Here is a 12,128-nt window from a genome sequence, read left to right as displayed (position 1 = left end):
TGTCCTCAAGGCACAGCCTGCAGGCCAGGTAGAGGTCTCCTGTACCCCGGGGCAGGCACTGAGCATGCCTGACTGGCAGAGGATGCTGCCTGCTGGGGAAGACAGAGTGGGGCACTTGGCTGCAGCCATTCAGTGTCCTTGCAGCTCCTGGGCCCAGTGGCCCCGATGGGTCCAGGACCCCGCTTACGTCTGAGGCACCTCCCAGCTCAGAAAGAAGCCACCATTGCAATAAGAGCTTTATTCTCTCTAGAGCCCCCAGCTCTGCTGGCCCTAGGGCAGGGAGGGATCCCCATCTGTGCCTGCCGGGTGGGGGTGGTAGTGCCTAAGTGGCAGGAGCCAGGCCGATTCTGTCATTCTCCCTGTCGAACACAGAGAAGTACAGGCGTAGGAAGACATCACCCAGCACCCAGACCTCAGTGCCTAAGGCCTGGTCCACAGCCTCCTCCTCGAAGCCGCTATAGCACACATTGTTGCCCTGGAGGAAGAAACAGTGGCTTCAGCCTGTGCCCTCCCTCGGCCCTGCATCCGGAGGGCAGCAGAGGCTCAGTGTGGGCGCCACTTCGGGGCCCACTTGTCCCAGCCACCATGGGATGGCTCAGCCCAACCACTAGGGCAGGCAGGCCTCCCCGCTTCCAGGCAGCCAGGATACTGTGACCCCACCTTCTGGATGTAGGCGCTGGCGGGCACTGGGTAGCTGAGGCCGCCAATGGTGAAGATGACCTCCGGCAAGGCACTGATGGTGCTACAGTTAACCACAAGCTGTGGGAGACAGGGGTGGGAGGCTGGTGCTACTGAGCCCTCTGTGCTGGGGCAGCCCAGCCCAGAAGACCCATACCTCGCCATTTCGGGAGCCTTTGGCACCAAGGATCTTCTGGATGGCTGCAATGGCCTGGCGAGGGCCATTTACTAGAGAGGTCCCGGTGTCCAGGATAGCCTGGCAGCCGCCATGGCAGGCAATGTCCTTCCCGCCCATGGAGATGCTATGAGACAGGACACAGCTGGCACTGGCCCAGAGGACTAGAATGCCAGGGCCCAGGGGCCCTCCTGCTTCAGCCTCCTGAGTATCGGGGATTCCAGGCACACTAGCATACCCATCCAGCTGCTCCTTCAGTTCCTAATGCACCAGACCCAGTCTCCAGCTGTACCTCCTCATCTACTCCTGTTTGCCAGGGCCTTTGTACAACCCGGTTTCCTTCCCAGACCTGACCTCACCCATGGTGGGGCCAGTTTCTTCTCAGGCTGTGGATCCCAGCTTCATGGTTACTTTCTTGGGGATTTTGTTCCTCAAGCCTGGGCCCTGTGTGACCCGCTCCTTGCTGCTCCTGCCGGGCAGTGGAGCAGTGCCTCCCTGTCTGTGGGCCTCGTCCACTATACAGAGCCCTTTCTCAGATCGTGTCCCAGTCTGGAAAGTTTATTTGTGATCCCATGGAAACATGGTTGGAATACCAGTTACTTCCAGTCAACCACCTCCAGTGCAACCCAAGGTGCGGATAAAGACCCTAAGACATATTTACAGCTATGGGACCAAGGGGTCCTAAGTCCAGCCAAGGTGCTGTTCCCCAGAACAAAAGCCCCCACCCAGGGCCCAACTGAGTTTTATTCCTCCTCTGTGAGGGGCATGGCCCAGGGATGAGGGACAGTGAATGGCAGGAAATCCATGAGGGCCATGAGCCAAGCTAGGGAGGAGGCCTGAGGTCACCTCTGCCATATGAAGTGGAAATAATCTGCCTAGCACAAAGCTGAAGTAGTGTCTAATATGCTAGGGACCTTGCTTCAGCTCTAATGTGTGATCTTCCTGCCCTGGAAGGCACAGCCTCTTTCCCAAGGCTGGGTCCCAGGCCATGGTGTGGAGCATGGCTCTCCATCCCATCTGCCCGGCTTGGCCACATATTTGGGAGTCGCTGGGCAGGGAAACAAGACTGCTGTTCCTCGTCAGCTCTTCAGCTAGGGCTGAGGGAGTGGCCTGGCCAGCACTGTGCACAGCAGTCCACGGAAATGGGGCCAGGTTTACCCAAGGCGGAAAGGAAGGCTCTTCTTCCAGGGACGGCCTTGGGTGCTTCCCCACGGTCTGATCCCATGTGCAAGTGGTCAGGGCCCACAGGCACTGTCATGCTCATGTGCAGTTTGAATGGCACATGAATGAACCAGTGGTGGGAGGGCGGGGTCTGATCATGGCCAGTGTGCGCCAGACTGCCATCAGCATTAGGAGGTCAGGTTTGGATTAGGTTGGGGTTAGCTGAGTGCCACCTTGGGTATAGGCTGCCTCTATCCAGGAGGAACTAGACCCCCAAGGGCAAGGCCATTCCCAGAGCTCCGGTGCATTTGAAGCTGTTTTCTGGGTCACACGAATGCCAGGACCCAGAGTCATCCCCACAGCCCAGGCGGGTTTTGTCCAGGTCCCAGCCACACCCTGGTGGCAGTGCCAGGGACAGTGCTTTGGGACCTTGGGGTGGGGCAGGCCATGTCCTGGTCACTGGCCACCCAGTCAGCCAGGGCCCCTTGCTCCCAGATGGAAGGGCCTGGTCCCCTGGCCTGGCACCTGCAGGATCCTCAGACTGACCTCTCTGAGCCTGTGGATTCCTGTCCCTCCCTGCATGCCTGATGCCAGCCCTGACCTTGCTTCCTGGGAGAGATCTGGTCAGGGCGGCGTGCAGGTGTGACCATGTGATGGCATCAGCCCAGGCCCCACTGTGTCTGTGATGCTGTGTATGCCTGTGAGCCCGCACATGGCTACACAGGTTGGTGCCCTGCACACACAGAGCGGGGACACTCACCTATCCATGGCCAGCTGCCAGTACCTGGGCTTGGACACCGGCACCCAGTGCAGGTCTCCGCTGTAGTAGGCGGGGTCCACGCCACCCAGCATCAGCATGCTGCCTGCCTCTGCCTTGCTGTAAGGGAAGGAGGAGGCGGCTGGGGATGGGAAGGCTGAGGTAGGGAGGCCTAGGGGGCAAAGCCAGCCTGGGACAGGGACTGGGCTCCACACCCCCTCTGCTGCTTTCCTGAATTTCTCAGCATTTCTTAATCAAGGGCCCCACTACCATTTTGCCAGTTATGCTGCTGGTCCTGGGCTCTTTGTGAAAAAGCTTCTGCTTATTTTGAGAAAATCTTGCTGTGTTGCCCAGGGTGCTCTTAGATTGGAGAGCCTCCCACCTCAGCCTCTGGAGTAGCTAGGGTTATGGGTGTGTGCTGACACACTTGCCATCCACGGTGAAATTTCCGGGAGGGAGGTCACGTTCCTGTAACCCTTGAGCTGCTGGCTTCTTGCTCTCTGTGCTACTGTCCAGGTCCCTACCAGTTACCTCTTCTGTGCATTTCACTATCTTTTTTCTCCTGGTGTGTGGGCCTGTTGGGGTCCCTTCCACCAGACCCTGTGCTGTGCGACTGCTGTGACCCCAGGCCATGGCTGCTGACCCTGCCAATCCCTCTGATGCTCTCTGCCAAAAGCTGCATTCCATGTGCACTGGGACCATCTCCCCTCCCCACTCCACCCCAGGTGCAGGGAGAGGTGAGCGTGCACCTGCTCAGGCAGGCCCTAAGCTGCTGAGCTAAAGCCCCGGCCCCCTTGTGCACCTGCTCAGGTAGAAGGCGAATAGCTTTCTCGAGAGGCGGCCCTGCGCCCACAGGCTGTCGAACACGGGCATAGTGCCCGGCAGGCCCAGGCTAGGGTAGCTCAGCCCCAGGATGCCGTCGAAGGCTGCGTGTTCCATGAAGCTGCCGGCCTCCTGCAGGCTCAGGCCAAAAGCCTGGGCCACGTCCACCAGGCCCCCAATCTGCAGGGAGGGAGGAAGCTGGGGCACCAAGGTGGCCCTGCCCACTGGGACGGGGGTCAGTTCTGGGCAGGGTGGTGGATGCTGAGTGTGGCCCTGGGTTCTGACCCACATCTGCACCCCAGCACAGTGGAAAGGGCTTTTCCTTTTTTCCCTCAGGGAACCTGAGGCTGTGACCTGATGGCTCCCATGCAGGGGCCACTGGCTAGCAAGATGGTGTCTTTTGAGGTTTGCACAGCTTTTCTTGTTGTGTGCCCTGCTGCCCATCATCGACATGGCCACCGAGGATGTCAGGTAGCCTGCTTGGTCTCTTGTGTACGTGTGTATGGATACACACATGTACTGTACATGTGTATGTCTATATGCTCAGCACTTTGGGGCAGGTACCCACAGGCACTCAGGCCTGGAGCCCCATGGAATCTGTGCCCATTTCTCTGCCAGCCCCAGGCCTGGGCCAGGCTGCTTGGCCTGGAATGTGCCCTTTCAGCCCCTTCTGCTGCCCACACTGGGGCACAATGATGCCAGCCATGAAGGCAGATGGCAAGTATTTGCCACGCTCTTCCCACCAAGGCACCTGGTGCTGTGCCTGGCCTGGGCCAAAGTGCTTGACCTCACTGCTTCCCTTGCCCAGGCAGAGTCACCCTGCACCTGCTATCAGGAAACACCAGTAAAGCGGTGCAAAGATCAGAGATAGGGTGGGGGCTCCTGCAGACAAGGGGATGCCCATCCCAGCCTCTGTCCCCTTCCACCACTCTGGCTCAGTACCTGTACGGTGTCATAGGCCAGGAACCCTGACATCCTGCCTGAGCCATAGACCAGGCTGATGGGCCGACCTGAGACCCGGAGCGTGGAGGAGAGCTGAGGGTCGAAGGCACGGTGTGTGGCTGTGGGCAAAGTGGGTGGCGTCAGGCTGGGCAGAGGGCCAGGTGGGGCAAGGGTGGCGACACTCACCGCAGGCTGGGCTGGCACAGCGGATGGAGGGCACCCACAGGCTGGCGGACCCCGTGTCTAGTACCACCTGGAACTCCTGCGGCGGTGTGCCCACGCCGATGACAGCCACATAGGCCGCCTGCAGGTGGACACAGGGTCAGGGGCTCCCTTTGCCCAGGGGCCCTGCACAGGTCAGGTTGGCCCTGCTTTCCTCTGATTAGACTTGGGCCCCCCTCCCGTGAGGCTGGGATTTACCTCACCTGGAAATCACAGGGCTGAGGGCTGGGTCACCTGTGCCTGGGACCAGGAGGGCCTTCATGCCAGCCCTAGCCCAGCCCTGCGATGGGAACTGGCCCTGCTTCCCGCAGTTTCTCCTCTGCAGCCCCGACGCCCATGCCACTCACATCCAGGAAGTTCCGTATGGGCGCATAGGCTGTGCCGCGTGCCAGCTGCAGCGGGTACTGCTCCAGCAGGTCCTTCTCACGCAGACTCTGCCGCAGGGACTTGACCCTCATCAGTGGGACCCTGGTGGGGGTTGGTGGAGCTCAGTGGGGGCACCTGCCTTGGTCTCCTGAGCATCCATTTTGTGCAAGATCAGCCTGGCACAGTGGGACACTGGGCAGGCAGCCAAGCCCATTGGGAGCTGCTGCCTGGGTGCAGGGCTGCAAGCACCAAGCACCAAGCACCCTAAAAATGCCCCAGCGGCCTAGGGTGCTGGAGGGCACAGGCATTAGAATCGAACCAGTTAAGCAAAGGGACAGGGGTGGCACAGGATCAATGTACACATGAGCGTGTCTCAGTGGACAAGCAATCTCTGCCTCTCATTCAAGGAAGGGCTCTACCTGACACCCCCCTTCCTGTCTCTATCTTGATCTTCTTATGCTCTCGCCCTCCTCCCCCAGGGGCATAGAGAACTGTCACTGTGGCCATATCGCTCTGCCCCTCTAAGGGGGTTACAGGAGGTGATGTGGATCTCCAGTGACAGGCGTCCCACCCACCCTGGCTGCTCACAGCTCATGGAGGCCCCTTTCAGAGCAGTGCTGAAGGTGGGTGGGCAGGGACCAGAATCCTTTTTCCATTCAGGGAAGTCTGGGCTACAGAGGTCTGTGATCCCAGGCCCCATTGCTCTCTTGGCCATACAAGTTGTACACTGAACAGTGAGATCTGAGGCCATTCACCTCCTGAGAGGTGATGGGGACCCGGAACCCTGGGCCACAGCACATCAGGCAAGATGCTTCTGGCCAAGGGAGACTTGGCCTTCGAGAAAGCTCGGGAGACAACGCTGCCTTCCCTGCCCCGAGACCAGCAGGAGACCGTGGCAGGGGCCAGATCGGGAGGAAGGGACCTGGTAAGCCTGCAGGCACCACTAGTCCCATACTTACGTGACCAGGCCCTGGGCAACGGCCACCAGTCCAAGGAACGCGGGCCACATCACGTCTGGATTCAGAGAAAGGGGAGCGCAGCAGGGCGTGGAAGGGCCAGGAGCACTGCTTGTTAAATCCACTCCTGCTCAATGCCATGTGCCCCGGGCTCCTCAAAGGCCGAAATAAGAAACCTAAACCTTGGTGATAAGATCGACCCCTATGAAGTTCCTGAGGAGAGGCCCCCGGCGAAGTGGCCTGGGGGTGGTTTGGCCTGAAGTGCTCAGAGCCACTGTGTCCATGCAGCGAGCTGGTGGCACAAGGCTGGCACGGGGTGGGGGGGGGTGAAGTCCAGGCAGCAAAGATGCCACTGCCACCCAGTGAGTACTCATGAGGACCCAGTGTGGGGGCTGGGCTAGTGGGGAGCAGACGTCAGGAGGATGCTTGGCTCTCACTGGTTCTAGCTGGTCTGCACTAGGAAACCTCATTTCCTGTCCCCCAACATTGCCCACTACCATGTCCCCTGAACATTACCAGATACCTGGTCCTCTGGTCCCTCTGACCCAAGAGAATGATTTCATTCCTCCCATGTGTCCTGTGTAGTCCAGTAGATAGACAGAAGATGCTGTGCAGCACTCTGGGAAGCTGAGGCAGGAGGAGCCCAAGTAGGAGTCCAGCCTGGGCAACTGAGTGACTTAGCAATACTTGAATGAATGAATGAATGAATGAGCCAGGGATGCAGCTCAGTGCAAAGGCCCTGGCTCACGCCTACTATTCTAAAGAGCAACCCGTGCTGCCCTTAGCAGACATCTCTCGTCTCCCATCACTGTCTCCTTCCCTGTGCCACAAACAGCTTCGGGAAAGGATCCCAGCATTCACCTCAGGGGTGTGTGCATCTGCAGGCCTCACCATGCAGTTTCATGAGGCAACAGATTCACAGATAGAATTTTTCTAAACATGAGCAAAGGCTGCAAGCAGCCTTCTCAACCCCCAGCCTGAGCAGGGATTGGATGCTTGGGGCTGGTGCAGGGCAGCGCCATTTGGATACCACCTGTGGCCCTGTTTTCAAGAGGCAGCAGGCACGTGGGTGACTTTCGGATCTCCGATGGTGAGTGATGGTGACGTGGGAGCTGCAGGCTTCAGTCTTCTTGGGCTTCCTGGGCCGTACCTCAGAGGGGAGTCCCAGTTCCCTCCTCCTGCTGCCTTCCCTCTGACCTGTCCACAGCAGACTGCGGTGTGCCTGCCCCAGCCCTGTGGAAGGGATGCACAGGCAAGGCTGGAGGATCTGGACAGCTGGCCCGCAGGTTCTCGTGGCACCGTCCAGCCACTCCCCTCACTATCCCCGCAGACTTGTGCAGGATGGGGCTTTGGAGTGTCCAGGGTGCCCCTGCATGAGATATGACACTGACTCTGCAGCAGAGGATGCCACTGGACCCCTGGAGTGATTGCATCGCTAGTGCATGGCAGAAGTCTGTGTGCCTCAGGGGACCTACCCCCTCCTTGGGACAACATGTTGGGTCCTGGTTTTGCAATAATGATGAAAGCCACAGTGGCTGCCTGTGCTTGGGGAACATCTCTGGCCTCCTGGGGAGCCTTGGAGCCCTGTCCTGAGCCCTGTCCCCAGCCCACAAGCAGGACCTTAATCCTCCAGACAGTGTGGCAGGGTTCACAAGGTCTGAGTCCTGACCAAAGGGAGGCACTCAAGGGCACTGCTGGGAAGAAGATCGCTCCTCTTCACCTTGGGTAAACCCACCCACGACTCTGTGGATTGCTGTGCACAGTGCTAGCCAGGCCACTTCTCTGTCAATGCCAACTGGGTTGGCTGAGGAGCTGCTGAGGAACGGCAGTCCTGTTTCCCTCCCAGCAACTCCCAAATATGTGGCCAAGCCAGGCAGATGGGATGGAGAGCCACACTCCACACCATGGCCTGGGATTCAGCCTCAGGAAAGAGGCTGTGCCTTCCAGGGCAGGAAGATCACACATTAGAGCTGAAGCAAGGATCCAGGCATATTAGACACTACCTCAGCTGTGCTAGGCAGATTATTTCCACTGCATGTGGCAGAGGTGACCTCAGGCCTTCTCCCTAGCCCGGCTCCAGGCCCTCATGGACTTCCTGCCACTCACTGTGGCCTCATCCCCGGGCCATGCCCCTCACAGAGGAGGAATAAAACTCAGTTGGGCCCTGGGTGGGGGCTTTTGTTCTGGGGAACAGCATCTTGGCTGGACTTAGGACCCCTTGGTCCCATAACTGTAAATATGTCTTAGGGTCTTTATCCTCGCCTTGGGTTGCACTGGAAGTGGTTGACTGGAAGTAAGTGGATTTCCAATCACGTTTCCATGGGATCACAAATATAAATTTCCCAGACTGGGAAGAGAGCTGGGAAAGGTCTCTGTGTGTGATATCAGGCCGAGTCAGAGAGCTTTGTGGCAGATCCTGGAGATGTGGAATAGAGGAAACCATGTCCACACAAAAATATTCCAGCAAAATGCAGGAAAAAATGGACAATAAACCTTGAATGGTGAGGGTGTAGAGAAAAGACAGATTTTTGCTCAACACTGCAGGTTTTGGTGCACAGTGATGGAATAAGGGATTCATGATGCTTCTGCTTTTTATGTTAGATTAGAAAGTTTTTGTCTGGGTTTGGCAGTGTGCTCCCATAGTCCCAGCTCTTGGGAGGGAGGCCAAGACAGGAGGATTCCAGGAATGCAAGGTCAGCCTGAAAAGCATAGTGAGACCCTATATATGTCGCCAACACTTTCATTTGGAAGTTCCTTTCTCTACTGATTCCATAAGGGAGGAGCTGGAGCCGGCATGTCCCCTCTTACCCAGGCTTCTGCCTGCCAGGCCTTCGGTATGGGAGCTGAGACATGTTTGGGATCAGTACCTTGGGGCTCCCATTCCCCCTGGTCATGGGGTCGCCTGCTGCCCTTTCCTGAGAGAGGGGATTTTCCTCCTGACTAAGCTTCCTTGGGGAGCCCGAAGCTGTACCACATGACTCTTGCTGGGAGCTGTGGTGGGAGGACCCTGGAGTGCCCCACTGCACGAACACACCTAGTCCTCCAGCTCATAGTGTGGTAACACTGTGTTATCTGCCCTCCCCATTCCTCTCCCAGGCCAACTTGCCCACCTGAATGTGGCCCCTCAGGCACATGTGCACTGCTCAGTACTGGCACTTAGCAGGCACTCAGCCTGGCACATAGCCACCCTGCAGCAAGCTCAGGCTGCTCATCTTGGAGCTGGGGAAACTGGGAACCTAGCAAAAGCTGCCCCCAAGCCACAAGGCAGGGCGGTGGGGTGCTGGGTCGCAGCTTCAGAGAGCGGGGACCTTGCCCTGTTGCTGAGTCTAGCTCAGGAACTTGGAACGAAGGAAGAAGGGCATTTATACTGCCAGTGGCTATGGGCAGCACACGAGGAGTCTTTCCTTTCCTCCTGGGGCTCAATCCTGTGTCTGTCCCAGGTCTGGCATTGAAGGTAGGTGAAAGCAGTCTCTGGAGCTGGCCCTGCAGATACCAGGTACAGTGGGAGGCATAGCATATGGATGCTGGAGGCAGGCACCAGGGTGTACCTGGCTTGTGCCCAGCTTTGTGGGCCACGCTACCATGGTGAGCGCTCGGCATGGGGCCTCAGCAGGCGGGAACCTGACTCCTACCTTCTCAGGCCACTCTGCAGCCATTATTTAGGGAGGCTGGGTCAGAGAGAATCCATACATGTGGCCACCACCTTGTCCTTCAGTTCTGGGGAGAGGACAGCTGGGCACTGGAGCCCTAAGGCTCCAGCTGCCAGGCTGAAGGGGCGATGCCGTCTCCAGTGTGCTGCAGTCACCTGTGGTAGGCAGAGGATATAGACCGTGTTGGCGAGGCTACAGCCACCTCTGGGGCCCTGGGGTCACACAGAGAAAGACTAGACCAAAGGGTTCAAGGACTCTGCCCAAGGACAAGTAAACCTGGAGCCTTGCTGCCGGTAGTCTTCAGGGCTGTGCCCAGCATCAGCATAGTCAGCAATAACTGGTTTATCCATGTAGCTCATTTAGGGCACACTTGGCCCCATGCACCTGAGCCCTGGCTGCCTCTGGCTGCATGCAGCCTATGAGTGTGGGGACGGGCTGGCCATTGGGCAGGACCTGGTGTCATAGGTGCCCTGGGGGAAGGCTAGAGATGGGGTAGATGCCCTGTGGTCCCAAAGCTCCACTGACAGTGCCGTGCCCAAGAGCAGAAGGAGGCCTGGAGGTGGATGGTGGCCATTTACCTGGCATCCTAGGCCTCTGTTGTTCTAGACCCTTACCTTTGCAGGGCCTGCCCCACTGGGTGTGAGCCTCTTTGGTCCTTCTGGTTGTCATGGAAGCAGTTATTAGGCACTCCGTTCCTGTTCTTGCTCCCTCTTCCCTTCAGACCAATGTGGAGCCTCATGGGAGCTGAGCAGATGCTGAGTCCCTGCTCGTGGGAATCGGGGGCTGAGGGATAACAGAGCAAGGCTCCTGTATCACAGGACAGAGTCGCTCTTCAGCAGTACTCCTGGGTGTTTAAGGCAGATGTGCATGCTGTCCGGCATGAGTGGGAGCCTGCAGGACCTGAAGAGGAAGCACTGGGCTGGGGTCAGTGGGGGAATTGCTCAGCATGGACCTTGGGCATTGTGCAGCACCTGGCCCAGCTTGCCTGCAGGGCCGAAGCCTTGGGGACACTGTATTAGTTTGCATGACACCTGGCTGCTTCAACATGGCTTCTGCTCCTGTCATCACCTACTGCACTCTCAATTGACATCCAGAATTCCCTGGCCCTGATGCTGGGTTCCATTTCTACAGTGCTCAGATGGTGGTGTGTTTTGGACTCGATTGGCTATCCCATTTTCAGCCAAAAGGGCAGCTGGAGGCCTTGAGGGCTAAGGCAACCAGATGGGCCTGCTGTGAGCCCCAGGTCCAGCTTGGGCATCACTGACCAGCCAGGCCGGGTGGCTCTGGGGCTGCCTCGCTCCCTGCAGCTTGCCAGCTCTGTGCTGGTCTGGTTTGGGCCCAGCTCAGCAGGGCTCCTGGTGCTGCAGAGGGGGTGACACCTCCCCAGATCCCAGCACAGGGCCCTCTGGGCAAGGTGGGGTGTGCCAAGATTTCTATCCCCACATCCCTGGCAACATCAGGGTGGCTGTCCTTCTGTAGGCCGCAGGGAGCCATCTCCTGTGTGGCTAAGGCCCTCGCCTAACTCTTTTGCCCTCTTGGCTTCCCTGAACCATGTCTTCAGGTCACACTGTGGCTCCGGGTCACACTGTGAGGGCTAAGCGAGCCGGCCTGGGGAGCCTTTCCTGCAGGCACGGATCGGGCAGGGATCCCCACTGACTGGGCTCCATCTGTCTGCGCCCGCATGTCACCACTGTCCCCAGAAAGAGTTCCTCTAACTGGGCTTCAGGTTTGACTGCTGAGCCCCAACCCTAGAGAGGGGGCATCAATGAAACACAGCTGCTGGCTCTGCCTGCTCAGGTAGCCGACTCTCCTGTGCCCCGCCCTGCTCCCCTTCTGGTGGCACAGTGGGTCACTCCGCGTAGGTTCTTGCTCTGTGGGTGATTTAACCCTATCTGATGGCTCAGCCTGCTCCTTGTATCTTGGTGATGCCAACTCTGGGCCTTTGGGTGCTGGGCTGGCAGTGGAAGAGTAGATCCACAGGTGACGTCGTCGGCCTTGGCTGCCTGTCCTACCGCTGTCTCAGGGCAGGCTCAAGACAACAGTCTGTGCTCTGGCCATCGGGAGCACCTCCACCATCGACACTGTGACAGCTGATGACAGAAGAAATCGAGGCACAGCGTTGGCCCTCCTCAGACTGAGCAACCTCACCGCGGCTGGGGCGGCCGAATCCGACCCTAGAGATTCGAACCCTGTGCGAGGCGAAGACAGAGGTCGTTGCGTCGAGTCATATGGCAGGGAAATACGGGGAGCCTTGTCTAGTCTAAGCCTCTAGGTTCCAAAAACCTAGCACACGGCTGACTGCGCAGGCGCACTCAGCAGGGAAGTAGAGGTGGGATCCGGTCTGAGAACGGGGCGGGGCCAGGTTGGCGGGGCGGGGCCAGGCCAGGGGGACCCAGTGT

General features: G+C 58.5%; 1 protein-coding gene across 1 annotated transcript; it reads right to left on the bottom strand.

Moving 5' to 3' along the window:
• Positions 1–223: 223 nt before the first annotated feature.
• Positions 224–12,023, bottom strand: LOC100723347 (pepsin F-like). Its single transcript, XM_023563432.2, has 11 exons — positions 10,344–12,023; positions 9,712–9,884; positions 6,083–7,312; positions 5,105–5,225; positions 4,722–4,839; positions 4,536–4,654; positions 3,574–3,773; positions 2,775–2,891; positions 836–980; positions 661–759; positions 224–475 (listed from the first exon to the last, which is right to left on the bottom strand). Exons 3-11 carry the CDS (start codon positions 6,130–6,132, stop codon positions 323–325), a joined length of 1,122 nt encoding a protein of 373 aa, XP_023419200.2. The 5' UTR covers positions 6,133–7,312; positions 9,712–9,884; positions 10,344–12,023; the 3' UTR covers positions 224–322.
• Between the last annotated feature and the right edge of the window lie 105 nt (positions 12,024–12,128).

This window comes from Cavia porcellus, unplaced genomic scaffold (genome assembly GCF_034190915.1).
Source record: "Cavia porcellus strain 051 isolate PalLab524CR breed Dunkin Hartley unplaced genomic scaffold, mCavPor4.1 scaffold_17, whole genome shotgun sequence".
Taxonomy (NCBI): domain Eukaryota; kingdom Metazoa; phylum Chordata; class Mammalia; order Rodentia; family Caviidae; genus Cavia; species Cavia porcellus.
Note: the sequence above shows the minus strand (reverse complement) of the source record. Positions and strands in the feature narration are given on the sequence as shown.